The 27,853-nt window shown below is 39.5% G+C and overlaps 2 protein-coding genes across 3 annotated transcripts in view; one reads left to right on the top strand and one right to left on the bottom strand.

Moving 5' to 3' along the window:
- Window positions 1-24,257, top strand: RBBP7 (RB binding protein 7, chromatin remodeling factor). 2 transcript variants are annotated; one of them, XM_012784727.2, is made up of 12 exons: window positions 1-329; window positions 1,156-1,300; window positions 6,693-6,838; window positions 10,242-10,388; window positions 11,400-11,515; window positions 15,154-15,314; window positions 16,034-16,160; window positions 16,277-16,354; window positions 16,970-17,046; window positions 19,564-19,621; window positions 22,947-23,057; window positions 23,804-24,257. In XM_012784727.2, exons 1-12 carry the CDS (start codon window positions 314-316, stop codon window positions 23,870-23,872), a joined length of 1,251 nt encoding a protein of 416 aa, XP_012640181.2. In that variant the 5' UTR covers window positions 1-313; the 3' UTR covers window positions 23,873-24,257. The 2 variants fall into 2 exon arrangements, with proteins under 2 accessions (XP_012640181.2, XP_012640180.1); XM_012784726.2 differs by having other exon boundaries at window positions 2-329; window positions 10,215-10,388.
- A 1,419-nt stretch (window positions 24,258-25,676) lies between these two features.
- Window positions 25,677-27,853, bottom strand: part of TXLNG (taxilin gamma) — a 47,158-nt gene continuing 44,981 nt past the window's right edge. The window contains exon 10 of the mRNA XM_012784721.3: window positions 25,677-27,418. Within this exon, the coding sequence (XP_012640175.2) occupies window positions 27,095-27,418 (324 nt within the window). The 3' untranslated portion in view covers window positions 25,677-27,094. The remainder of the gene's footprint in view (window positions 27,419-27,853) is intronic.

Raw genomic sequence — 27,853 nt, 5'->3', positions numbered from 1 at the left:
CTCACTTTTCCCAGAGCGGATGCGCCTGCGCTCAGCTGCCTGGGCGGGCTGGGAGGCGCGGGTTGAAAAGTCTCGTTCCAAGTTTGGAGAGAGAGAGAAGAGCGCCTCAGACCTTGGTACCCGCGAGCGGGGAGGAGGCAGAAAAGAAGGACGCGGCGCCTGGGGAGCACCCAGGCTGCGAGACGGAGCTCAGGCTTCGAGAATTAGGAGTGTGTGACGTGCCTGGGAAAGGCAGGAGCGCCAGCAGTCGGGCTGTTCTTGGCTACCAAGGGGAGTCCGAGGCGGCGGCGAGGGGCGAACGACCCGACGCAAGATGGCGAGTAAAGAGAGTAAGAGGCCCTGCGGGGCGGCGCGCGTCGGGACCGCGGGGGGCGGCGGGCGCGCGAGGCCGCGGCACGCGCCGGCGAAAGGCGCGAACTGGCGTGAGGAGCGGGGGGCGGGGCCGGCGCAAGGCTGGGCGCGCGCCTCGAGGGGCCTGCGCGGGACGGGGCTGCAGCGAGGAGGGCTCATAGCACTTCCGGAGCCGGGCGCGGGGCCGAGAGCGGGGGCCCCCCTCCCCCCTTCCCTCCTTCCGCGGCTGCGTTCCCTCCGGCGCCCTCAGTCCCGGGGCGGAGGCGGGCGCCACCGCCGGGAAGCGAGCACGGCGGCTCCTTCCACGCGCGCGTCGACCGCCTTGGGGTCGCGGCCAGGGGGGGGGCGGGGCGGTGGTTCTGGAGCCCGTCGGCCTATGGCTGCCGACGCGGGTGTCGTGGGAGCTGGGGCCTCTCCCAGCGGGGGATGGAGGGAGCAGGCCTATGGGTTTCTGCTACACGTGGGTTTATCTCCCCAACTGGGTCGTGCAGCCCCTCTACGTACAAGTCGTCATCTTAGAACAGGTGCGAACGGCTGTAACGTGCTAGACAATTTTGATGTTGGTGTAATTACCCAATTTGGTATACGCAGGAGGTATTGATCTCGAAGTGGAAAAAATAAGCTTCCTGGTGTTATTTTCTCCACGGTGTGGAAGAGCAGTTAGTTGTTGGTGTCCAAATTAGAGGTAAAAGGAAAGAGTGGGTGAGGTGTGGCCATCTTGAGGTGACCTCCAGTGTCTGTATACAGATTCTGACTCGGATTTCTCTTAAACACTTAATCGTATGGGCTTTCTCCAAATTTCAGTGTTTGAAGATACTGTGGAGGAGCGTGTCATCAATGAAGAATATAAAATCTGGAAGAAGAATACACCATTTCTGTATGACCTGGTTATGACCCATGCTCTTCAGTGGCCCAGTCTTACCGTTCAGTGGCTTCCTGAAGTGACTAAGTAAGGGTTTCTGGCAAGTTGTAGTTTGCTTAAATTTAATTGTCATTCTGAATTTCCTAGTTTTGGTATTTTGTACATAGAACATAAGTATGTAATCAGCCCTTGGATGAGGTGGCAGGTGGTTTTTATTTCCAAAACTTAAGTGATTTGTGAGATGATTTCTGATGTGTAAGTGCTATTTTAAAAGGGGAGAAAGTATCTGTTATGAGATTAATGGCGTTTGGATGAAAAACTGAATATATTTGACATTTCTTAGGCTTAAATGTAGACCAACAACTCTCTGGACCTCAGACTAATGCATTTCTTTAAAAATTGAAAAATAACATATATACAGAAAAGTCAACAAATCATGATCATATGGCTTGATGAATTTTTACAAAATGAACACACACATAACCAGCACCCAAGATGGATACACTATAATTGGCAAAGGGAAAGAGAGCTTAGCAACAACTGACCATAGAAAAGGTGGTGTTATTGGCTTATACTGTGGAATACATTTTGAGATTGCTGTTAGTCTTCCTAAGTGTGTTCTTTTTTACGAGTTCTAAAATTTTTCTGGTAATAATTGCTACCTTTATTGAGCATTTAGAATGGGGCCTGACATATCTGAAGAGTTTTAATGCTATTTATTTGGTGTAATCCTCATAACAGTACTATGATGTAGGTACTTTTTACCATCCTTGATATATCGATGAGGAACCTGGGTTCAAGAGGTTAAGTGCCATGCCCAAGATCACACAGCTGGTAAGTGGTGGCTTAGACTTACCAACCCAGACCTCTTGACTCCAGACATGAGGCAACCCCTGCATTGTACTACAGTTCTCATAAGAGCTTGGCCATGTGCTCTTAAAGTATATTAAAGTTGTGTATTGTGGGCATATATAATTTAATGAGGATTAACTCAAACTTTGATGGATTTTACATAAAATTACTCTTATAATGCCCAGATTCTTCATATGCAAACATTAACTTCCATACAGGTAGAGACTTCCCTTGGGGTTCCCAAAAACCTAAATGTAAATGTGGAGATGTGGGAAAAACAGAGAAGAACTTAATTATGGAAATTTCTAAGCATTGACATTTACAATTACCTCTGAACAGATTTACAAATAGAGCATCATATTGTACATTTGCCTTTTTGTCTTCTTGTTAAGCAGATTTAAAATGTGTTAATTTACCTTTTTTGGGTCTTTTTGACCTATTGTAACATGGTAGAAAAGAGCAGAGGCTTTAAGTTTGAGTCCTGCTCTTGCTTTTTATTAGCTTTGTGAACTAGGGCAGGTTTTTCACTCTCTCCCCAAGTTGTCTGGTCTGTAAATGGAGACATTGGTAAGTGCTGACTGCCTACACTTGAGGGAATTAAGATCACGCATGTTAAAGTGCCTGGTGCAACGTACTTACATAGCAAGTGGTGACTGATGTTGATTCTCCCACCCCTTCCGGTTCAGAAATCATTTGTTAGGGTTGAAATAGCTCTGTGTTTCTTCATTTAGATTTTAGTGAAAGCTACTTACTGTAAGTTTTTAAAAGTGTTATCTATAATGTATTTTGTTTAAAGGTTTTAAAGATAATAGCTCTATATGTTCTTGGTCCAGACAGATTGCTTTTATATTAACACTTAGGAACTTAACAGAAAATGCTTTAATTAAATTATATATCATGGTGTTCTTTGTATACAAATAAGTTGTGGGACATACAGTGGCTGGGAGAATGCGAGAAAATGCCAAGCAGCCTGCATTCTTGAATATTGAGGACTGTTCTGTGTGCTTTGCAGGGTTCCATATGGGATCTGAAGGGACTGTGATTGTGTTTTATCACCAGACAGAACAGTAAAAATGTTGGCTATTCTCACTGCTCCTTCTCCACCTCATATGCCCTTTTTCTGCTTATATACAACATGCTTCCTAATGAGTGCTTGGACTTGCTGAGCTGTTGTCCTTAAATAGTTAGGTAATTGTCTAAATAATTGATAGGCTTTTAAAGTTTTTATTTAGCTATCTCTAAGAAATTGGTTTTTACCGTGGGTATTGTGGCACATGCCTGTAGTCCCATGTACTTGTGAGACTGAGGTAAGAGGATCACTTGAACCCAGGAGTTCCAGTTGAGCCTGGGCAACATAGCAACACCTTGTCTCTTTAGGAAAAAAAGAAAAAGAATTGTTTTTTTAAACTGGTAGATAGTTATTTTCATATCTCCTGTGAAATTTCTTAAATATATTGAGACTAATTTATTCTCTATCTAAAAAGCTCTGTCATTTTAAAAATTCAGACAGTACAAAAGTGTATAGAATGCAAAATAAGTGCCCCTTCCACATCCCTTACTCTCTTAGTTCCCTTCCCCAGAGCAGAGGCAGTCATTGTTTTTAATTTCTTATCTGTCCTGCCAACATGTAGAGAGGTACATACCTATATCTTCATCTTTTTTGTGTGTTTGTGGTAGAAAATTCACTTGTTTTTCAGTGGAAGTGAATATTGAAGACTTTTTCCTATCAGCATGCTTAGATATGCTCAATCTTTTTAAGGGTGCTATAGAATTTTATTTACGGATATAGTATATAATTTATGTCACCAGTTCCTTACTGATGGATATTTATGGGATTTTTGGTCTTTTGCTGGTACAAACAGTACTGCTGAGAATTATCTTCTAATAGGCCATACGTTTGTGATGGTTGGGTGAATTTCCTAGCAGTAGAGTTACTGAGTCAGAGAATGCTGGTACTGAAAATGGATAGGCTCTTTTACCATTTGTACTTCAGCCTTTAGGTGTATCCAGTATTGGAGGAAAATTAGCGTCATATTGATTGGTTCAGGAAAGTAGGCTGTGTTTTAATTATGGAGGTAAAAGGATTCGTAGTAAAAAGAAAAGTCCTTATACGATGATCAAGTTAAGGGAAAGTAGAATAATTGAATTTGATTCAAGAGGAATTTTTAGGATCTTCTAGTACATCTTGGGACAGTGCTCCTTAGAAGGGGCCTATGATAAATTGATCTGTCTACCTATAACTTTTACCTGGATGGTCTTATTTTCCTGCTTAACTTCACAAAAATCAAGTCACTTTTTTCCTTTTATGTCAGTCCTAACATTGCTCTGTGGTGCCTCCTTTCTTTCAAGCATTCATATTTCTTTTCAAATATTTATCATGAGATATGTTTAAATTCCCTTTTTTTTTTCTTTTAAGAGAAGGAGTCTTGCTATTTTGCTCAGGCCAGACACGAGCTCCTGGGCTCAAGCAGTCCTCTCACCTCAGCCCCCAAATAGTTAGGACTACAGGTACCTGGCTTTCCCTTTCATTTTTAAGCCACTATTCTCTGTAAAGATTCATTTTGTTCAAGTCCTCATAAAATACATTACTTAGAGCCTCATTGTCCAAGTGTGGTGTTGGTTAAAAATAAACGGGCCAGCTGGGTGGTGCGCACCTGTATTTTCAGCTACTAGGAAGACTGAGGTTGGAGCATCATTTGAGCCTAGAAGTTCAAATCCAGCCTGGGCAATGTGGCAAGACCTCTAAAATATATATGTGTGGGGGCACTTGCTCATGCACATTGCCCACCCCCCACATATAAAGACTATCTAAGATGGAATTAATTACCTTTTTTGATAGCCACATCATTTTCTTGGCAGACTGCATGTATCAGCTAAGACCCATGTCTTTTTCCAAACATGTTGCTATTGCTTACCTATGACTATTCTGTTCTTGGGGGTGGGGAGAGTATGTGTTTTTGGTTTTTTCTTAGTAAAAATTTATCTTGTTTTTCTTAAGTTATTACTAAATTACATGCCTAGAAGTAACCTGCAAACTTTTTTTTAAACCACTGAATTCTTTAAACCACTACTAAACTTTAGAAATAAACAGGTAAGTGGTCTAACCTACCTGGTGTTGGCACCCAGGGCACTACTCTACTCAGTTTTCTCTATTGAGGTAGACCATGGAGTACAGTTGAAAATTGCTGTTCTAGATAATGCAAATAGGAAAGTCTTGTTGATAGGATACCAATGCAAAAATCACCAAGGTGCCAAGAGGCATCGGCAAATTCTTTGGCTTCAGGGTGTCCACAATCCTAGCACTCTGGAAGGCCGAGGCAGGCAGATTGCTCGAGGTCAGGAGTTCGAAATCAGCCTGAGCAAGAGCGAGACCCCGTCTCTACTATAAATAGAAAGAACTTAATTGGCCAACTAATATATATACAAAAAATTAGCTGGACATGGTGGTGCATGCCTGTAGTCTCAGCTACTTGGGAGGCTGAGGCAGAAGAATCACTTGAGCCCTTGAGTTTGAGGTTGCTGTAAGCTAGGCTGATGCCACGGCACTCACTCTAGCCTGGGCAACAAAGCAAGACTCTGTCTCAAAAAAAAAAAAAAAAAAAAAAGACCTCCTTGGTAAAATGGAGAGTGCTCATTTCACAAACCTTAGGTGCCATAAACATAAGTGAGGGGTTTCGCATTGTGCCATTGGCACTGAAACCTACTTTTTAGGTGAAAAAAACTGAGGCCTCAGGGAGGTTAAGATTTTTTTTTTTTTTGAGGCAGAATCTCACTCTGTTGCCCTGGGCTAGAGTGCCCAGGCGTCAACCTAACTCACAGCAACCTCAAGCTCCTGGGCTCAAGCAATTCTTCTGCTTCAGCCTCCCAAGTAGCTGGGACTACAGGCATGTGCCACCATGCCCAGCTAAATTTTTCTATATATATATTTTAGCTGTCTAGCTAATTTCTTTCTATTTTTAGTAGAGATGGGGTCTCACTCTTGCTCCGGCTGGTCTGGAACTCCAGAGCTCAACCAATCCTCCCGCCTTGGCCTCCTGGAGTGCTAGGATTACAGGCGTGAGCCATCACGCCCAGCTGAGGTTGAGATCTAAGCAATTGCATACAGCTAATTTTAGTTTGAGCGAGGATTTAAACCCAGTTTTTTGGCTCAACACTATTCTTTCCATTCTACCTGTTGCCTTTTATTAGGAAATCAGAAACATCTAGTGTATTAAAATAAGACTATAGGCAAATGTTTTTTAGGTGGGAAGTCACGATTTATGATTATAGGTAGGGATCAGTGATAGACTCTTGTATAGATATTTGTCTTTATTTACTGAACTGCGTATACCTTTCTCAGAGTGCTTATTGAGAAAAGGTAGTTTTCACATTGATAATCGAGGCAGAGGAGGATGGCTCTAGGAAAGAAGTGGACCCTCTGCATACATGTTGAGGTTAGATTATTTTCTTACATTTGCACATGTGGAGATTGTTAAGTTGGTAACCAGAGTGGGAGCAGGTACATAGTTAATGCTCAGTATGTATTTGCTAAAGAAATTTTAATACGTTTTGAGGGAACTAGATTGAATTTGTTATCAACTGAAGATTTCTTGTAGGATTAGTGTGACTTATTTTCTTTCTTAAACAGACCGGAAGGAAAGGATTATGCCCTTCATTGGCTAGTGCTGGGGACTCATACATCCGATGAGCAGAATCATCTGGTGGTTGCTCGAGTACATATTCCCAATGATGATGCACAGTTTGATGCTTCCCACTGTGACAGTGACAAGGGTGGTAGGTATACTGTATATTCCAATATTGATATCAAAAGGAGTATGCCTCTTTCAAAGCATATGCTATTAAAGCTTTATATTATTAGCTTTTGGCCCAACAGTTTATTTAATTTCTAAGGTTTTATACTACAGAATTACACACATATGTGCAAGGATTTCATAGTAGTATTTATTATTTGCAGGATTGAAAAATTAGGATCAACATAGCAACCCAGATGTTGGTTCATAGGAAATTGGTTAAACATATTATTGTACTAAGCAATTAATAAGAATGAGAAAAATCTGTACACATTGGTATGGCAAGGTATCCAAGATAAATTAAGTGAATAACTGTTATGTTTAATCGCTGTATTCCATTTTGGTAAAAGTAATATGTGTTGGTGTATGCACAGAAAAAAATCAGACATATATACCAAAAACTTAATAGTGGGGATTTTTGGTGGGGAAGAGGGACAGTGGTAGTATGGTTAATTTAGGGGCTGTTGACCTTTTTTTAATGTTCAATACATACTCCCGTTTTGGTATTCCCATGACTACTCCAAGTTTTGCTGGAAGGACTCACAAGAGCAAATTATACTTGTGGCTAAAGTTTGTTACAGTAAAGAATACAGAACAAAAGGAGCAGGAAAAAGATATGCATCGGCGAGTTTGGGGAGGTCTGGCACAAGTCTTGTCCAAGGCCACACAGGATGTACTTTCTTTCTGGCAACAAACTAGAGGGACATGTGTGAAATATTTCTGCCTAGGGAAAGCTCATTTGGGTCTCTGGGCCTGAGGCTTTCTTGGGGGGCTGGTTGTGTAAGGCACATCCTGCTGACAACCAGCCATGACAGTTGAAGCTTAGGACCCCAATAATGAAAGTAGGTGTATGTCATTAATCTTGATATTTGTGCAAAGCAACCCTGACAAACTGGTACAGCATGGTCCATTGCTCCAGGTGTACACTACAAAAGTTATCATCCATCAGCGACATAAAGAACATTCTGAGGTGCATGTTCCCAGGAGTTGGCCGAGGGGCAGGGGGCAGTATGGCCCCAGTGTCCCTCAGAGATGTGAGGATTAAGCAACCAGACCTGCTGGGTTAACTCTTTCTTCACAGCCCAAAATGGTTTAATGATCATATATTTTCTAAGATTTGCTTTAGGTTTTTTTATTGAAAATAAAATATCATCTAGTGTAGTGAAACTGCTAGGTTGTATGGTGTATTCATTGTTAATTAAAAATAATACAAAACTATTTTCCAAAGGGATTTACCCAGTTTACTACTCCCACAACTTACAGTTCGTTCCCCCACAACCTCACACTTTATTTCTGTAAATATTGTTGTAATCAGAAAGATTTTAATGGCTTTTAGTCCTGAAATACATACCTATTGGGCTTTCGGTTTAACAGTTAGTCTCTATAATATATAGATATATTATTAAAGTTACACATCCAATGTATTACCTTCTAACAAGTAGCTAAAATAATTCACAGTTGGCCGGGTGCGGTGGCTCACGCCTGTAATCCTAGCACTGGGGAAGGCCGAGGCGGGTGGATTGCTTGAGGTCAGGAGTTTGAAACCAGCCTGACCAAGAGCGAGACCCCGTCTCTATTATAAATAGAAAGAAATTGGCCAACTAATATATATAGAAAAAATTAGCCGGGCATGGTGGCGCATGCCTGTAGACCCAGCTACTTGGGAGGCTGAGGCAGTAGGATTGCTTGAGCCCAGGAGTTTGAGGTTGCTGTGAGCTAGGCTGACAGCACCGCACTCACTCTAACCTGGGCAACAAAGTGAGATCCTGTCTCAAAAAAAAAATAATAATAATTAAAAAAATAAAAAATTCACAGTTAACACTTTTTAAAATTTTCAGTTATTCTATTTTTTAATAGATATTATGGTCATTAAAACTGGCTTTTCAATCTTTTGAGTTTGAGAAAACAAAACTCTCTTCAAAGCAAATTGTACCTGGAAGCCCAATTTCTTAAAAAGGAGAGCTGTTCAGGTTATTTTAACTAAAATAAATGGGAAAGTTGAATATCTTTGTAGCAGAAGGGTTAGAACCACTGGAGACCACAGGGATGGGATGTTGAAAGTCAAAAGGAGAGCAGATTTAGAGCAAAGTCTCAGGAGGTAGAAAGTGACAGGATTGGGAGGGGTGGCCTTCGGATGCTGAGGCACACTTCTTGTGTTGACAGGATGGAAAGTACTGAGAGGGAAGTGGGTGCTTTTGCATGTAGTCACGTGAGAATAGTGAGTGGGGAAGCTTTAGGATAATTGCGTGGATTGGGATATGGTTTTCAGCCACACTGAAATAGTGAGCTTTGTTTGCTGCAGGAAGAATGGCTAGATGCTGCTGCTGTTAAGACGTGTGAGCCAGTGTTCCTTAAGCATTCCCGCATAGTAAGAACTGGCTAGAACTGAGAAGTGGTTTTACTCCTTTTGGTGTGTTTTCTCCAGACTCCAGTCTATTTTACTACTTACCTGCCTAGCTTTGTTAGGCGTTTGAGTTAGTGGTCCCTAACCTAAGACACAGGATGAGCTAAAGAATGTGCAAAGAAGAGACAATAAAGGGCAGGAAGAAATAACATAACTGCACTGTTAACTCTGCTAACTTTTTAAGTGTCAGCAACTAATTCAAGTTTTTATCTGTGCGCACAAAAAAGAAAATGTTCTTGTTGGCTCTATCTGCTTAAATGTTCTTTACTTGTATTCTTTCTGCTAACATCTTGTTATTTCTCAGAAGTTATCATACTTTTTATGTGGCTTTGTTACTTTACAAGGCCTTTTTCATGACTTTTCAACAGTATAGTCTTATTCATGCACCAGATAGAGAGGTTAACCTTGGCACCGCACTTGGCAGTTAAACCAAGTATGCTAGCAGGATCAATGTGTATCTTAGGGATGGGTGGGGGTTAGTCAGCTTAGGTTTCTGAGTTGAGGATGTTTCTGACTTTAGACTGAAAAAGTGTTCATAGTCCTGAGGGTAAAACCTTTCCTGTTTGGATGAATCCTAAAATAAGATGCTAATTCAGTGTTATACTTCCAAATGAGTTGTATTTGTGCTAAAAAGCTGTTGGTCTGTTTATTTTGTGGTTATTTGAAATTTTAGAGAATAACTATCTCATCTTTATAACTGAAAGAGGCTAGTTTTAGTTGTTTTAAATCTAAGGTGGAACTGAATTAACTTGCCATAAGGTAGGTATCAATATGGGCTTTGAAAATGAATAAATTCCAAGTGAAGGGTGGACCCACATTTTTGGGTTTTCTCTCTGTGTCATCAATTTGTGTTGTATTCTGTCAGGTTAAAATCTGTTGGGTTGATTAAACCAAGCAACTTGTGGATTTTAATCCCAAGTGTATGTATGTGTTTATTTCTTTCTCCTCACATTAGAATTTGGTGGCTTTGGTTCTGTAACAGGAAAAATTGAATGTGAAATTAAAATTAATCATGAAGGAGAAGTAAACCGTGCTCGTTACATGCCGCAGAATCCTCACATCATTGCTACAAAAACACCATCTTCCGATGTGTTGGTTTTTGACTATACAAAACATCCTGCTAAACCAGGTATGTAATAACAAAGTCAAGCCATTATTTGAGTGTTTTTCTTGATGCAAAATGGTAATGACTTAGGTCAAAGTGTGTAGTATACTCTGTAATCTTTAAAGGTTTAAAAATTACTTTGGGGGTCCCATACCATCCTCAAGTTCAGTGATTTGCCATAAGAGCCTAATAGCAGCTTATATTCATGGCTAACTAAGGTTTATTACTGCAAAGGGCCCAGAGCAAAAGCAGGAGGGAGAAGATACACAGATGAAGTCCAGAGAGGTCACCCACAGGCTTCTGAGCCCTTTTCTGCCAGGGCCCCACAGGACGTGCTTTGTCTCTAGCAGCAAATCACAGGAACACATGCTAAATGTCTTTGTCCAGAGGAACCTGTTTAAGTCCTAGGGTCTGAGGTTTTTATGAAGGCCTTGTCACATAGGCTTATCCTGCCCTGTGACCAGCCATGGTTATAGAAGCTTAGGACCCAAGCAGAGAAGCCAAATATATCATGAATCTTGATAAACAGTCCTACAAGTCTTGACAAGTCCCTACAGCATGCCCCACTGCTCTGGGTGTGTACAGCTGCATCAGTCAATGGCATAAAGAACTTCCCGAGGGTCACATTCCCAGGAGTTGGCCAAGGGTCATTCATGGTTGCAGGCTACCCTAGAGGGATGCAAGGACTGACCTGCTGTGTTAGAAATATTTCTAAAAATGGACTAGGGGTCGGGGAATGGGGTTACTACTACACAAATTTGTGAGATAGCTATAATTTTAGGTATTTTGTGTTGGAGATAAATATTAGATTTTCCAAAGAAACCAGTCATTTAATAGTCATGAAGCTCAGTTTGCATTGAGTATTTAAAATGAAGCAGAGAGAACCACTTTTCAAAGTGCTTGTGGGTCAGACCAAGTCCTGTTTAAGTGCAGTTGGCTGTTATATAGCTCATTCAATGAAGGAGTGAGAATTTGCTCTCAGCAATTCTGATAAACGTAATAACTTAGTAGCTAATGTATTTCTTTTTTTCTTAGACCCAAGTGGAGAATGTAATCCTGATCTTAGGTTAAGAGGTCACCAAAAGGAAGGCTATGGTCTTTCCTGGAATTCTAATTTGAGTGGACATCTCCTAAGTGCATCTGATGACCATGTGAGAAAACATTCTTCGTAATTTGCTTGTATACTGAGAGTTAAAGTGTCAGACAGCTCTGCACTGAAGGAGCACTGTATAGATGAAAGGTTTTATAAGATAATACTGCTGATTATTGTGATAACATTTTTCTCAGAATTTAGAGTGGTGGTTTTCAGATTGCCCTGTTAAGAGTCTTAGGATTCCATAAAGCTCTTTTAAAGTAGCCTTAGAATGGAGGGAGGGTGGGCAGAAGGCCTCCCATTATTTAAAACAGGACCTCTAGGCTCTTATAATGGAAACTCTATAGAGTGTGGGCCATGATTAATAGAAAGTGTTTTCTCAGTTTATTTTTTAGGTATACAATTCAGTGGGTTTTAGTATACTCACAAAAGAGTGTACCCAATGCTACTAATTCTAAAATATTTTCATCAAATATCCCCAAAAGAAATTCTGTACCCATTAAGCAGTCATTCCCTGCTCTCCCCTTCGCCCAGCTCCTGGTAACCACTAATTCATTTTGTGTCTCTATAGCGTTCTCTTCTTGATGTTTTATATAAATGGAATCATATAATATGTTGCCTTTTCTATTGGGCTTTTTTTACTTAGCATATTGTTTTCAAGGAACATTGCTTCTACTTCATTCCTTTTTGTGGCTCAATAATGTTCCATTGTGTGGCTATACCACAATTTGCTTATCTGTTTGTCAGTTTATGAAGATTTGGGTTGTTTCTACTTTTTGGCTATTTTGAACGATGTTGTTATAAACATCTGTGTACAAGTTTTTGTTTGGGTGTATGCTTTCATTTCTCTTGGGTAATTACCTAGGAGTTGTTGCATCATATGGTAACTGACTTCTTGAAGAACTGCCACACTATTTTCCAAAGTAGCTGCTCATTTTACATTCCCACGAACAGTGCATAAGAGTTACAATTTCTCTACATCCTCACCAATGCTAGTCTGTCTTTTTTATTACAGCAGTCTTAGTGGGTGTAAAGTGATAATCTCATTGTGATTTTCTCCCATCCTATGGGTTTTCTTTTTTTTTTTTTTTTAAGAGACAGAGTCTCACTCCATCACCCAGGTTGGAGTAGAGTGGCATGCTCATAGCTCAAACTCCTGAGCTCAGGGGATCCTCCTCCCTTAGCCTTCTGAGTAGCTAGGATTGCCGGCAGGTGTCACCACACCCAGCTGATTTTTAAATTTGTATTTATTTATTTACTTTTTTTTTTTATAGAGATGTGGGGGTCTATCTATATTGCCCAAGTTAGTCTTGAACTCTTGGCCTCAAGCAGTCCTCCAACCTTGGCCTCCCAAAGTGCTGGAATTACAGGCGTGAACCACTGCATCTAGCCTCAATGTTCTTGATGTTGTCCTCTGAAGCACAAAAGTTTTCAATTTTGATGTCCAGTTTTTGTATTTTTTGTCACTTGTAATTTTGGTATCTAAGAAATCATTGCATAATCAAGCGTTGCAAAGACTTACACCTGTGTTTTCTTCTAAGAGTTTTATACTTTTTGTTCTTTCATTTTAGGTCTTAGATCCATTTTGAGTTAATTTTTGTTTATGTTGTGAAGTAGGGAGTCCAACTTCATTCTTTTGCATGTGGATATCCAGTTTCCTAGCACAATTTGTTGACAGACTAATCTTTCTCTATTGAATTGCCTTGGTACGCTGAATGTATTAACAATTAAAAGTACCACATGAATGCAAAGCGATCGTGTTAACTTACCGTAGATCATTGTTTATGGCATTCTTATCACTCACAGCCCCATATCTTCTCTCATAGACCCTTACTGTAAGCAAAAAGCATTTAATATAATTCCAACCATAGGATGAATAGGCTTCTGGGGCTTTTGAAAGCCCATGTAACTTGGCCAGAGTTAGCATTTCATATTAACTTCATGAGTGTAGGTTCCTTGCCTGCTTCATTAGGATATCTTTGTGCCTAGAACAGGGCCAGTCACTTGGCAGACCTTTATATTTTTGTTGATTGTGATTCCTGTTAAGCTACTTTGAAGTATTGCAAGTAGATAATTGCCTCAGTGAAGGTTCTTTAGTTATAAGCAGCCAAGACCAACTCTGGCTGATTTCAACAGAAAAGGAATCTATTGGTAGAGGAGCATTGGGTAGGGTGGCTCACAGAATTGCTGTGATGGCTATAGAGAGAAGCTTGGAAAACTGCCTTGAAAGAAAGAGGAGAGGCCAAATCCATGACCCAAGTCAGGCCAGTAAAGACATCGCTGTGGCCACCCTGGAAAGTGGATGTTGCTGCCCCCAGCAAAGTCTTAGGGGATGATAGAGCCTGTGTCACACTCTTGCATCCCAGCTGCTAAGGAGACCAGAGAAGCAAGCATCTGCCTTGCTTTTCTGAAAATAAGCTTTTTCCCTCTAAGTGTATGTGGGATGGCTTCCCAAATAGAGAAGGCAGGCTGTACTCAGTAACCTAATTACTAGTACCTCTTGAAGACACCAGGCTGGAAATTGCTGATAATAATAATAGCTGACATTTACCAAGGGCTCCTCATGTGCCAGGCATCGTGCTAATCTTCCCAGGGTCCTTCTGAGGTGGGGAACAGGGGTGATGGCAAGAGCTCCACACGTTCCTTTCTCTTCAGTGCGTGTAAGTCGGATATCTGAGTGTGTAAGTAACAGATTAAGGGCATATGTATTGTGTAAAGAAAAGGTTTTGTTACTAGGAAGATGTGCTGGGAAATAGCTTTGTTTCAGAAACCCCTTCATATAAGTGACTTAGAAAGCAATGAAGCCCATATATTCCCAGTAGAATTAAAATAGCGCTAATATACCTTGGTGGAATTACTTCTTATTTTAAACCATGGAATGAGAATCATTGCCCTTTAGCTTGCAGTATTTTTTCTTTTTTTTTTTTTTCTTTGACTAAGAAGTCTGGTCAAAGCAGTATTTTTTCATTAAAAACTTAAGACTTTCCTCTTAACTCTTTTTGTGATAGGATGTCAAAAGAAAACCCAGATCATGAAGCCTCATGATTTGTGGGCTGCTGTGATCTTTGAGGCCCAGGGAAGGCCCTGTGACCTCTCCTTGGGCTCTGCTGATGTTTCGAAGAGTACACTGTGGGGGTCTGTAGGCCCCAAGTTTTGACCTCTCTGACTAGACTAGTAGAGGTTTTTGGCCCAGGGTCATTCAACTGTCAAACCTCCTGATGTCTGTGGTGGTTTCTGCCATGAAGTGAGAGACTTGTCTAAAAGGCTTTTGCTTTTTAAGAGGCACATTTTAATTTTAATTCCTAGTCTTCTCAACCCAATGTGAATTTTTAGGATGTTCATTTCTGTTCAGTAGATACTGAACGCCTCTCAGTAATTTGTTGTCATCTAGATGAATTTTGGATACTTGAATGTCTGAATGTATATGTAGGTAGAAACTCCAACCCAAGTGTCCCATGCCTGCTACCATATTCAGTCTTCCCCTCCCCTCATTACAGTGAAGTTTCCTTCCCCTCTGCATCTGACATGGAGGCTGCACCCACACTCTACCATTTGTTTATATTTCCTCTCCCTCCTGTTTATTTCTAACTTTTATATAGTCAAATAGTTTTGTTTCTAATGAAGGTGTTTTAAATAAGGTGTTAGCATTTAAGTTCAGTCTCTTACATCTTTTGTTCTTCCCCCCTTCTCCCTCAGACTGTCTGTCTGTGGGATATAAACGCAGGACCAAAGGAAGGCAAAATTGTGGATGCTAAAGCGATCTTTACCGGCCACTCAGCTGTTGTAGAGGATGTGGCCTGGCATCTGCTGCACGAGTCATTGTTTGGATCAGTCGCTGATGATCAGAAACTTATGATGTAAGGTGGAAAGTTTAATGGGATTATGTTAGATAGGTGACCTGAATGACAGTCAGTGATTGTGGTGGATTGTGGTCTGATTTCCTTTTTTGAAGTTATGTTATGGCCTTAAAAAAAAAAAAAAGAAAGAAAGAAATAGCTTTAGGTGAGGTATAATTGACATATAGTAAATTACACATATATAATGGCCTTTGTACATAAATTATTGTGCTCTGTGGATAAACATGGTTTATTTAAAAAAGAAAAACAGGTATGTAAATATGAAGGAACATACTTAGTAGTGGTAAATATCAAAACTGAGATCCAGAGTGTCTTCACTTGGAGGTCAGGGAGGAGAATGGTTTCATCAGAATGTGGCCATGGGGCTGCATTCAACCACCTATAATACTTTTTATCTTATAAACGAATTAATATGTGATGCAAATATGACAAAATACTAAAATTTGTCAAGGCTAGTTGTAGATAATAAAATAAATTGTTATATTATTCTCTACAAAGTCTGTATTTTATGTATGCTTGAAGTAGTTGGTGATTAAAACAAGGAATCTAATAAAAGAGGAACCAGAAACAATAGAGCCTGAGTTCTCCATAGATTTAGAATGTGTCAGTGGCGCTGAGTGGAATGACACTAACATGGGGCCCAGTGTGAGTGTGTGAGAAGCTTAGGAGGCTTGAGCATCCTTCTTGGGTCCTGTGTGCTTTCTGTCTTTGTGTTTTAGATGGGACACCAGGTCCAATACCACCTCCAAACCGAGCCACTTGGTGGATGCGCACACTGCTGAGGTCAACTGCCTCTCATTCAATCCCTACAGCGAGTTCATTCTAGCAACCGGCTCTGCGGATAAGGTTTCAAAATTTTTGCATGTTGTTTACAAAAGCAGTTTTGTGCTTTAATCAGATATTTGAAAACTCTTAAGTAAAGCACAGAAATAAATTCATTTTTATTTATCATTTTTCTTCAGACCGTAGCTTTATGGGATCTGCGTAACTTAAAATTAAAACTTCATACCTTTGAATCACATAAAGATGAAATTTTCCAGGTACGTGTCTGTTTTCTGGTGTCTGTATGTCAGGCTTCAGTAACTTTTTGGGAGGGGGGAGGGGGTTAATTTTTTCTTTCGTATGGAAGTCATGGGACTTTTTTTTTTTCTTAGCCCACTCTTTTACTGTTATGAGTAAACTAGTGAGAAATAACTTAGAGCTTTTTGAGAGGTTATTAGTTTAGAAGTAGAGGGAAAATCATCACAAAACAGGATCAGTTTGAAAAGCAAAATCCAAGGATTCTTCAGTTAAGGTATACCAGATTGGTGGGTCCACTAATGAAAAAATGTCTTGTATGTATTTTAACATAGAGATTTGCATGGGTTAAGAGACACCTCATTGAAAATTTTAAAAGCTTCTGGGATGGTTATAGTGCTGAATAAGTTTGTTGGAACCCTTAGTTGAGTTGCGCAGTACTGAGAAGCGAGACCTTCCTGGGGACAGGCTGGAGCTGGGTCATTTCAGAGCATTTGGTAGGCTGGGACAAGGGGATGAGGGCTTTAGGCTGAGGATAAGATTATAGAGCACAAAATGGGAAAATATCACAGATACAATAGCCACAAACCTAGCAACGGATGATTCACTAAACACATTTTCAAAATACTTATTGTTAGGTCCACTGGTCTCCACATAATGAAACTATTCTGGCTTCAAGTGGAACTGATCGCCGCCTGAATGTGTGGGATTTAAGGTAACTTGGAGTCCTATGATAAGACACTGAAGAAATACGCTAATCTGGCAGGTTATGTAATGATTCATAAACTAGGAAAACAATTTCCTAATCCCACTTCAATAAGCCTAATATTAAACTTTTAAGTGCCTTCCTAAAAAAAGCCTTTGTTCTATAAAAGGAAGTAAATCAGCAAATGAACTGTGAAATAAATTTTTGTTTTGAGTTTTGTTTATCTCTTGATATTCAGGCATGAAGGTGTGTGTGTGTGTGCGCGCGCGCGCAGCAGGACTATTCTTTTAAGAGTTTTTGTACTGTTTGCTCCTCTGTGCTTTCATTGATTCATTCTGCAGATGTGAGCTCCTGCTGTGGGTAGTGTAACTGCTGGGGAGACCTTTGTGAAGGTGACAAGGACAGCCTATGCTGTCAGAGAGTTTATGTTCCCCAGGGCCCATTGTATGACTTGCTACCAATTCTTAAGTTGCTTGACTTCAGAGTTGCTGTTCTAAGAATTTCAGACCCCTTTACTTTTTTTTGTTGGAGAATTTAGAATCACTATAAAGTTGCTCAGTTACATATTTTTCCATAAGATGTCATCTTAGGTTTAAATCATAGAATTACAAAAAAAACAAACAAAACCCTTCCTGCTTGTATTAAATGTATTGTTTTGAAATGGACTAAATTTAGTACAGGTATGAATATCCCTTATCTGAAATGCTCGAAACCAGAAGTGTTTCTGATTCTGGATTTTGGATTTGGATTCAGATTTGGAATGTCCACATTATGCTTAGCAGTTGAATATCCCAAATCTGAAAATCCAAGACCCAAAATGCTCCAACAAGCATTTTTTTAAGCACCATGTCAGTGGTTAAAAAGTTTTGGATTCTGGAGCTTTTCAGATTTGGGGGTTTGGGGATGCTCAACCTGTATGTTAAAACTAAGGCTGCCTTAATTAGGGAGACAGTAGACCCATCTTCGATGTATGGAAGAGACACTGCAAAATAAAATGCTTGCATCGCATGTAAAACTTAAAACATCTCATGTTCAAAGGTTCTTATGGAACAAACTCACCATGAAAAATGCTTGAAGATGTAGAAAATCTTTAAACCAGATATTTGGATGCATTCTTGTATTTTTATTTAAAAACAATTTTAGTGGTAAATTAAAAACCTAAGACAAAATTATATCGTGGTTGTGTGAAGTGTTACAGCAAGGTTTGGAAGTCTGATGCCCTGGCAACTGTATTGCCCCTAAAAGTGCTAGTAATTTGTGGGCATTGTGTGTAATTTCTTATAATTAATTCATAACTGTTATTTTTTATTTTTTTAAGAGTCAGAGTTTGCTTTGTCTTCCAGGCTGGAGTACAGTGGTGCCATCATAGTTCATAGCAGCCTTCAACTCTTGGGCTTGGGTGGTCCTCCTGCCTCAGCCTCCAGAGATACACCACCACACCCAGCTAATTTTTAAATTGTTTGTAGGGACGGGTTCTCGCTATGTTGCCTAGGCTGGTCTCGAACTCCTGCCCTCAAGGGATCCTCCCACCTCTGCCTCCCAAAGTGCTGGGATTATAGACATGAGCCACCACATTCAACCTATAACGTAATACTAAAATTATACTAGGTAAAATTCAGGATTAAAATGGTGTTAGCAACCATATTCCTGACGGGGGGAAAGAAATATACTTGTCTAGCAATCCTGCATGTTTAGGTTTCTTTAGTCAGTTTTATGGGAAGGGAAAAAGAAAGTCTTATTTGGAAGGCTGTGTATTTTGAATTTTTTTAAAGCAGTTATTACTAGTACGTGTATCTTTTGGCTAGATATAAGATAAAGTAATTTAAAGAGTGATTTCACTGTTGGGGGATTACCGGCAAATTCTCCAAATTGAGATTTTTTTTTTAAGAGAAGAGAAGAGACCTTAAAAGCTTTTCCTTGGCTTATACATTTTATAGTTAAAGTTGTTTTGTTGCCATATCTTTAGACAGATCTATAGTACTGATGTGTAATTGTATTTCACTCCTGGAATGCAAAAAGCTTTAACAGTGAAGTGTAGGGGCTGTGCACCATTTCTTGTGTAGATTTTTGGAATATACTCTTCACCTTTTAATTCTAATGCAGTAAACAACAAGGTTAAAATATTGAAGGAATTTTGAATTGATGTTTATTAATAACAATAATTTCTCATTCTGCAACTTCAATCATGAACACCTCTAACTCCCAGGAAGTAAACATCCCATCCTTCCACCAAAGAATTAATATAAAAACTCTAGCTGGGCACAGTGGTGTACACCTGTAGTCCCGGTTACTCAGAAGGCTGGGGCAGGAAGATCACTTGAGCTCAGGAATTCCGAGGCTAGCCTAGGCAATATGGGGAGACCTTGTCTCTGTTTTAAAAAAACCAACGCTAATTGTAGTATAAAAATAAATTGGGTTTTTGAGTGTGTGTGCATTTTAAGATAGCTTTCTGGGCTGATACGGGTTTAGCATACATTGATGCTACAAGAATTTCAATAATGAAAGCATTATGTTCTTTCTTAATAGTAAAATTGGAGAAGAACAATCAGCAGAAGATGCAGAAGATGGGCCTCCAGAACTCCTGGTATGCTTTGGCTTTCTTACAGAAGATGTAATGTCATATGCAGATTACATTGTTTGTCATTGGTGCATTTATCTAAAAAATGAGCCCAAACTTCAAATTCTAGCTGTTGCAGATGATTTCAAAATGGAGGTTATGGAGGTTATTGTGATTGGGCTTTGGCATTTATCAGAAATAGTAAGTGGAGCCCTGTAGGGGTTTACGAATGTTTCACTGAGAGTAGTTTGAGGTCCTGAGGGATAGTGTGTAGTAATTCCTCACTGATTTTAACTCTAATATTTCTGAGGGTTGGGTGTGAGTATAATTGCTCTTTAGTTAGCAGTACTTAACACTTTCTAACAGTATGGAAAAGATTTTTTAATGATCTGATTTTTAAGTTCCCTGCCTAGAAAATGAATGCTTCCTTGACCTTGTTGGTGCCAGCAGTGCCCACCGTCTCCCTCCTGTTTCTAATTGAATCATCTCACATCTCCTCTGTCCCTTGAAGGCATAATTATGTGGTAATGTCTGTCCTCCTCATTCTTCTTGTCTCTCTGAGTTCTTCAGTGTACACTTTTCTGTGAAGCATTGCAGGACTTAGCAGTGGTTCTTTGTCTTTGCTCTAAATTCACATTTGTCTCTTCTAGTCATATGGCAGATAGTCATTCATCATTGTAACATGTTTTATTTAGTTCTAAATGCCAGTACTAGTTTTTGTATACTTGTACTTTGATCACAAGTTTTAAAAGGTAGGCTGGGCGAGGTGGCTAACACCTGTAATCCTCACATTCTGGGAGACCGAGGCAGGAGGATTGCTTGAGGTCAGGAGTTCCAAGACCAGCCTGAACAAGAGTGAGACCCCATCTCTACTAAAAAAAGTAGAAAGAAATTAATTGGCCAACTAAAATATATAGAGAAAAAATTAGCCGGGCATGGTGGTGCATGCCTGTAGTCCCACCTACTCGGGAGGCTGAGGCAAGAGGATTGCTTGAGCCCAGGACTTGGAGGTTGCTGTGAGCTAGGCTGACTCCACGGCACTCTAGCCTGGGCAACAGAGTGACACTGTCTCAAGAAAAAGGTAAAGAAGGCCCTTGACACTAAGCCCTGCCAGCAGAAGGTGCCCACCATGTCCCACCTTGAACAAACACCTTGGCCCTTTTACTCCTTAGCCAGGTAGTTGCCACGTCCCAGCAGCTCTGGACAGAAACTGGGTGTGATGAGACACAGACACCCCAGCAATGTTGAGGGTTTGTAGCACTGTTCATTAAAGAAGAGTATTTCTCTGGGTTTCAAGTCAAAGCTAAGTGGAAAGAAGAGTATTTCTCAATAAACTGCTATAGCCAGATGGTAGCATTTGAATATTTATTTTTTTCTATATTGAGCAACTTTTTCTGAAAAGTCTATTTTGTGGAACAAGGCTTCATAGTTTTTGAGTATTTTCTAGAAAGGGCGTTCCCAGCTATTTCACTTATTTTTTATTTTGATAACAGCTTTATTAAGATAATTTATATACCATACAATTAATCTATTTTAAGTGTACAATTCAGTGATTTTTAGTATATTCATAGACTTATACAACCATCACCACAAATCAATTCTAGAACATTTTCATCCCTTCAAAAAGAAACTATCACCTCCCATTCCTCTTCTTCCAGCCCTTGGCAACCACTAATCTACTTCTGGCTCTGGGCTATTCTAGACATTTCATATAAATGGAATCATACAATATGTGGTCTTTTGTGCCAGATTCTTTCACTTAGCATAATGTTTTCAAGGTTTCCAGCTATTTTTTGCTATCACAGGAAGAGGAAAGTGTATTACTTTGTATATTATAGCTCTGCAACAATTTCATGGTCCTTGAGAAAATCAACTAGATTTTTGCTCTTCACAATAGAGCCTGAAATCGGGACATTTAGGAGTAGTCAACTGTATTCTAACTATAATTTTAACATAACACTATCTTGCTCTGATAACTCTTGTATGTATTCCAAGCCCCAGTGATCTTAAAATATTTTCACTTGTGTACTCCTTAACAGTATTTTGGAAAAGCTGTTTATCCCTACCTCATTTTGAAACTAATAAGGTTATTAGATAGTTACATTGCAGATAACCTAATTGGCAAACAGACACCTCATTGTCAAACTAAGGAGTCAAATCAGACTGTCAGAAAATGTGACTTCACAATTGAAAACAATGTATTAATGTCCTTGAAGAACTATTTACTCTGAATCTTAATTCTAAAGTAAAAAAGGCATAGTTCCTTCCCACGAGGTCATCTCTTGCAGGAAATAAGACTGCCTCTTTCAGCATTTTCTAGCAAAGTTCTCTTGGTTTAGGTGTAACTTCTGGGGAGACTCTGGAGCTACACTTTTGGAGCCCCAGGTATTTTCTTTCACCCTGGGGCAGTGTACCTTGGAAAGATTGAGGATGGGCAAGAGGTATGCCTTTCTTTTAGTAAAGTGGGCAAGGGGAGAACCAGGAGACTGCTTAGGGAGGCCCAGTGTAGAAGAGTATTTAACATGACGTGCTCAAAACAGATTGATTACCTAACTGTATACCAGCAAGCAATGCTGGATTAGTGTTCTTCATATTCGGTATGGAGACGACATTGTGGTTATGTAGGAAAGTGACTTTATTCTTTTTTTTTTTTTTTTTTTTTTTTTTTAAGACAGAGTCTCACTTTCTTGCCCAGGCTACAGTGAGTCCTGTGGTGTCAGCCTAGCTCACAGCAAATTCAAACTCCTGGGCTCAAGCAATCCTTCTGCCTCAGCCTCTCGAGTAGCTGGGACTACAGGCATGTGCCACCATGCCTGGCTAATTTTTTCTATATATTTTTAGTTGGCCAATTAATTTCTTTCTATTTTTAGTAGAGACGGGATCTGGCACTTGTTCAGGCTGGTTTTGAACTCCTGACCTTGAGCGATCCTCCTGCCTTGGCCTCCCAGAGTGCTAGGATTATAGGCATGAGCCACCATGCCTGGTCAGAAAGTGACTTTATTCTTAAGGGATGCAGGCTGAGGTACTTAGCCATTTCATTGTACAGGCACATAGAGGTAAAACATATGTAAACAAAATATTAGTACTTAGTGAATCTAGGTGAAGGGTAAACAGGTCAGGTATTCATTGTACTATATTCTACCACCTTTTCTGAAGGTTTGTAAATTTGTAAAGTGGATGAGGTAGATCACTGAGCCTAAAGCCCTCGCTCTAAATCTAACCCATGGCACAGTGCCTCTGCCCCCAGTTGAAATACTGATGCTGTAAAAACTATTTTTAAAATCTTTAATATAAGAATCAGGATTAACAGGAGAGTATATAAAACCAAAGCTTTTTTTGTTCTTATTAACAGTTTATTCATGGAGGACACACTGCCAAGATTTCAGACTTTAGCTGGAACCCCAATGAGCCTTGGGTCATTTGCTCAGTGTCTGAGGATAACATCATGCAGATATGGCAAATGGTGAGTTAAAATATTTTTCTTGACTATTTTGTAAGGCAGAGATTTACTAGTGATACAATAGGATTATTTCAAATATAATAGCATTATTTCAAATAGTGCATATTATACCTAACATTTGTAGAAAGGAAACAGTTTAAAATAATTTTTCCCATTTTAACAACACAATCTTTAGTTCCATACTGGTGTTTTGTCCACTATTTATAGCACCTGTTGGGTCAGGAGAAACCTCTGTACAGATGCAGCACCTGTCCGATTTTTGTTGTTGCTACTACTCTTCATCCACTGGGGTCTTAGCATCACTGTCTCCAGTGTCTGTACTGTGTCATGGGCATGAGGGATACAAGAAGGAAATGTCAAGGCATTCAAATGATACCAGCAAGTTCTCTGATTATGAGTGCTAATAAGTACTTGACATTTTTAAGGTGTTTAGGTGTTAACCAAGCCTTTCATAAACATCTGGGCTGTAGATCCCTCTAAATGATGCTAGAAATGCTTTTGGGAAAAGCCTCTTATGAACAATGATCGAAATAAGTAATGCATGGCAGGCAAAGGTATATATGTGGAATTACATATTGGCAAATAATTTTTGAGAATACTGGCCTACCTTTTCCTTAAATTTTGCGGAGGGGGGACATGTAAAAAGAAAAAAACTAGTAAAATTCTGGATAGGTATTAAATTCTGTTTTTAGATGATCTTATGAAAACCATAGGGAGTTTTACCTGTGAATTTATTTGGTTATCTCCAGGCTGAAAATATTTACAATGACGAAGAGTCAGATGTCACAACATCGGAACTGGAGGGGCAAGGATCTTAAACCCAAAGTACAAAACGTGTTTCTATTGAATGTAATGCTACACAAATGCTTGATTTGTCAAGCGCCAAAAAGGCATTGTATAGTAGAAATGTTAAGTGGGATGGCTTATGGCGTTCTTTACCCTCTGATTCTAGCACTTTCAAGTGAGCTGTTGCGTACTGTATCATATTGTAGCTATTAGGGAAGAAAAGAATGTTGCTTAAGAAAGAACATCACCATTGTTTTAAAATACAAGTAGCAGGGTACTGCCTTTGATTCAACTATTTTAAGTCCTCATTTTCTCAAACTAAGTGCTTGCTGTTCCCAAATATGCAAGAATAACTTTTACACTTTTTCCTTCCAACACTTCTTGATTGGCTTTGCAGAAATAAAGTTTTAAAATAAATTTTGCTTTATTCTTTTATAAGCTTGGTGTAGGGGTGGGGAGGTATGTGCATATATCTACTTTGAGTAGAAGTGGGCAGAATTGTACCTTTGGACTTGTTACACAATTAAGGCAACATGGTAGTAAAAGAATACACAGAAGCTGTTAAATTCATCATACATATTTACTTAATCTATACAGAATCAAGTAGATAAAATCAGATTCACATTAGTGAAAAATCTCTACAAAATGTCTTTGAAAAGCAAAACAAGACTGCCTCTTAACAATTCATATCCTCATGAAAGACGTGGGCTGTAAAAATAAAGCAGTGTGTTTAGCACAAACTAGAAGATATCTGCATCATATTTTTCACAGTTATTTCCATCTACAGTCTGAAAGAGGTAGATTTTTCTGCAACACCTGAGAGTTGAATTGTGATAACCAGGTGTAATAAAGGCAGTTGCATACATAACTGAAAAATATTGGTCTCAAGACCAAGAAGTGTATTCCTACAAGTCTGAGGATGAAATGGTCCATTATCCAAGACCCAAGTTTTCTCTACACCTTGTAATCTACTGTCACCATAAATAATACACATTAAAATTCCATGATGGTGCAAACAAATGCAACTTAAGTGAATTTGACATTTAAACCTTTTCTGGGCCAGCCTAGTAGCGTTACAGTGTTCTAGAATATGGTAGATACAGGTGTGCTACAAAGCCACAACACTGGGCTGGTGAGGTGATAGCTTTAGGGTGACCTCCTCTGAGGGTCCCATTTGTTTTTATTCACAGGGTAATGGGAGGAAAGATTCTGAACGGACACCAAGCGCATCCCAGACAGAATCCATATCCTTTAAACATTATGATAGCATCTAGCTAAAAATACACAGTAAGCCAAAAGCAGCAGGCCAAGTACTGTTAATCACATTGCTTTATAAAGCCCTTGAAAATATGCAACAGGTCTAAGATTTACAATCTTCCACAAAGGACAAGCACCACAAAGAAACGTGGTGGGCTACACAAATGGCTTAATAAACATTAAGAGCTGTACATCCAGCAGAGTTCTTGTGAAATGTGATCATTAGTACTAATTTTAAGGTAGATTATATTTCTGATATATACCTTCACTTCCCCTTGGGGAAATGAGTCCAATATTTCATTTAGTAGCTGAAGGGGGTATTTATAAGAGGCTGTTATAGAGTGCTGTTATTTTTGCTTCAGACTCATTTTGACAGAGTAATTAGATAACCACTTTATGGATTTCTTTTCCTCTGCCGTCTGGCCCCTCGATTAACATGACTGTTGGTAGAAGCTTAGATGTAATCCTCCACTCCAGGCGCTGTTTCCTATCTATTGGACAATTTTCAATTCTTTCAACCCAGTTTAGAACCATGAATGTGACAGGACTTTACAAATAAAACTTTTAACAAAGAGAAAACCCTTTTAACTGGACAAACCAGAGTTTATTCGGTCCAGTAAGCAATTTAACAAGTGTCAGTTTGATAGTTTTACTCAGTGGAATGTGCTAACATCAGTTCTAGTAGAACCTTTTTATTTCATAAAGCATTCAATGCAAATTATACCAGGGACAAAGTCAAAACTTCATCAGTGCAGCCTGATTAATCATTTGCATAACTGAGTCACATTAAACATTGAAAAAAGCAAAGGAAAGAACTAATTTAAAGATTTTCCCCTATTCCTTTAAAAAAAATAATAACCAAGAAAGGGGTGAGAAACAGACTGAAAGCATAAGTAATAGATCCTGACTACCTAACGCTCTAAGTTTTACCAAAGTAAAAATGTTGGTTCCAGTGTTTGTTTCAGAAATGAAGTCAATTTCAGGTAGGCACTGATCCAAAATTACAACTCCCTTTTAAAAACCCTGGAGTACTTTGCTTAACACCTTTCAAGTAGCCAGAAACTAGTTGAGGAACTTTTGCCTAGTGAAAGTGACATATAAGTTTACTTTCATTGTCTTAAACTGACAATGGACTTAAAAGTGACTGCAAACATCAACAGCAGTTTTCAAAAGAATAATTAGCTTTCTGTGGGAAGTAGAAACCTGTACCCAAATCTCAAATGGAAATCAAATATAAACCACCATCCCCTACAGTGAGCCCCCCAGTGGTTAGGATTCCACACATGGGCTCTAACCTGAAACCAAAGCAGAATGACTGTTTAGTCACATGAATATTAAGCCTGTTTGTCCAATGATTTGCTTGTATATGCTACTTTGTTCACAAGTGACATCTTTATATACATGTTTTGCCAAAACTTAAAGGGATTCTAGGCTTGTGGCCATTTCAATTTGTTGAGTAGTATAAATATTATCAAATCTAATTTGAATCAAATATGCTATGCTTGTTTCTGGCCCAATACTAGTTTTATTTTTACTTGGCATTTAAATGGGCTATTAGACAAAACTAATCATCTTGATATTTTCTTTCTTTGAATAATATTAACGGGTGCTAAGACGTTTAAATTACTGTTGTTTTCATATCAAGGAACCATTGTCAGAACAACGTTCCTTTGTAATGGTCGGCCCCGTCTTGAGTGAAATTTTAATTAGGATAATTATGTGCAAGGAGTAGGGAAGAGAAAGGACGAGGCAATGAACACATGCATTCCAATGAAGGGGCAATGAGGCAGATGTGCAACACAGCTGAGGAGAATTCATAGATTAAAACTATTCAGAACTGCTAAGCAGCCTCCTGTACCACATAAGTCCAGTAGTTCTAAGAAAATACAGATATGGTAGAAAAAGTAAGAAAATTTTCACCACAAAACCAATGGTTACTACTAACAGAGAAAGTTATACACAAAATATATCTCTCAATACAACGATCACACCTCATCTTAGTCAACCGACTCTATGCCTGGAGCAGAGCCTGTGCATGGGGGCTTTGGCTTCGCGCTCGCTGACTTGGGCTCAGCCTCCAGGTGCACTCCGGAGGCTCTTTTCCACGAAGCATTCCGCTCCTTGTGAGGATCCATGGCAGCGCAGGGCCGCACTCCAGGCGTCGCTAAATCCCCTTGGGCTGCTTTGACAGAGACCTGCTCTTTCAGGACTTCCACCTTCTCGTTGAGCTCATTGCGTTCTGTTTGAAGAGCCCTACACAGCTTCTCTAACCGTTCCAGTTTTATTTGAAAGGCCTTGTACTCCTTATCACGGACAGTTTTCTGTAAGAAAAGATGGGATTTACATAACCTCATTAAATGCAAATCAGGTTATTACATACAAAAAAATTAATCACTTCGGTACCAGCATCGACTATAGTCAAGAGCCACAGATGAATGCGCACAGCGACTGTAGCTGACAGCCGTGATACGACTTTTCTAATTTTTCATTTATCAAAATAAAATTGTGAACATTTAAAAATAACATAATGAAAACATATGTATACGTTACCTATTCTGATGTACATTACAAGCAAAGCTGCCTGTAAAGTAAAACAAACTTTCAGTGCTTTAAAGCTTTCTTCATCACACAAGAGCAAAACGGAGTCGTCGTCAATGCACAGCACAAACTCATGCGGACTATGAGTGCTGGCTGTGGGCAAGGTTTCGTGGCCGGTGAGCACGGTACCAAAGTGGTTAAATAAGCTGAGCTATATG

Source organism: Microcebus murinus, chromosome X, assembly GCF_040939455.1.
Source record: "Microcebus murinus isolate Inina chromosome X, M.murinus_Inina_mat1.0, whole genome shotgun sequence".
In the NCBI taxonomy this organism is placed as follows: Eukaryota; Metazoa; Chordata; class Mammalia; order Primates; family Cheirogaleidae; genus Microcebus; species Microcebus murinus.
This window is presented reverse-complemented; position numbering and strand designations above follow the sequence as displayed.

Coding starts and splice junctions, on each gene's coding strand:
- RBBP7 (XM_012784726.2), top strand. Junction 6,839..10,214: donor CTGTGACAGTGACAAGGGTG/GTAGGTATACTG, acceptor TCCTCACATTAG/AATTTGGTGGCTTTGGTTCT. Junction 16,161..16,276: donor CAACCGGCTCTGCGGATAAG/GTTTCAAAATTT, acceptor ATTTTTCTTCAG/ACCGTAGCTTTATGGGATCT.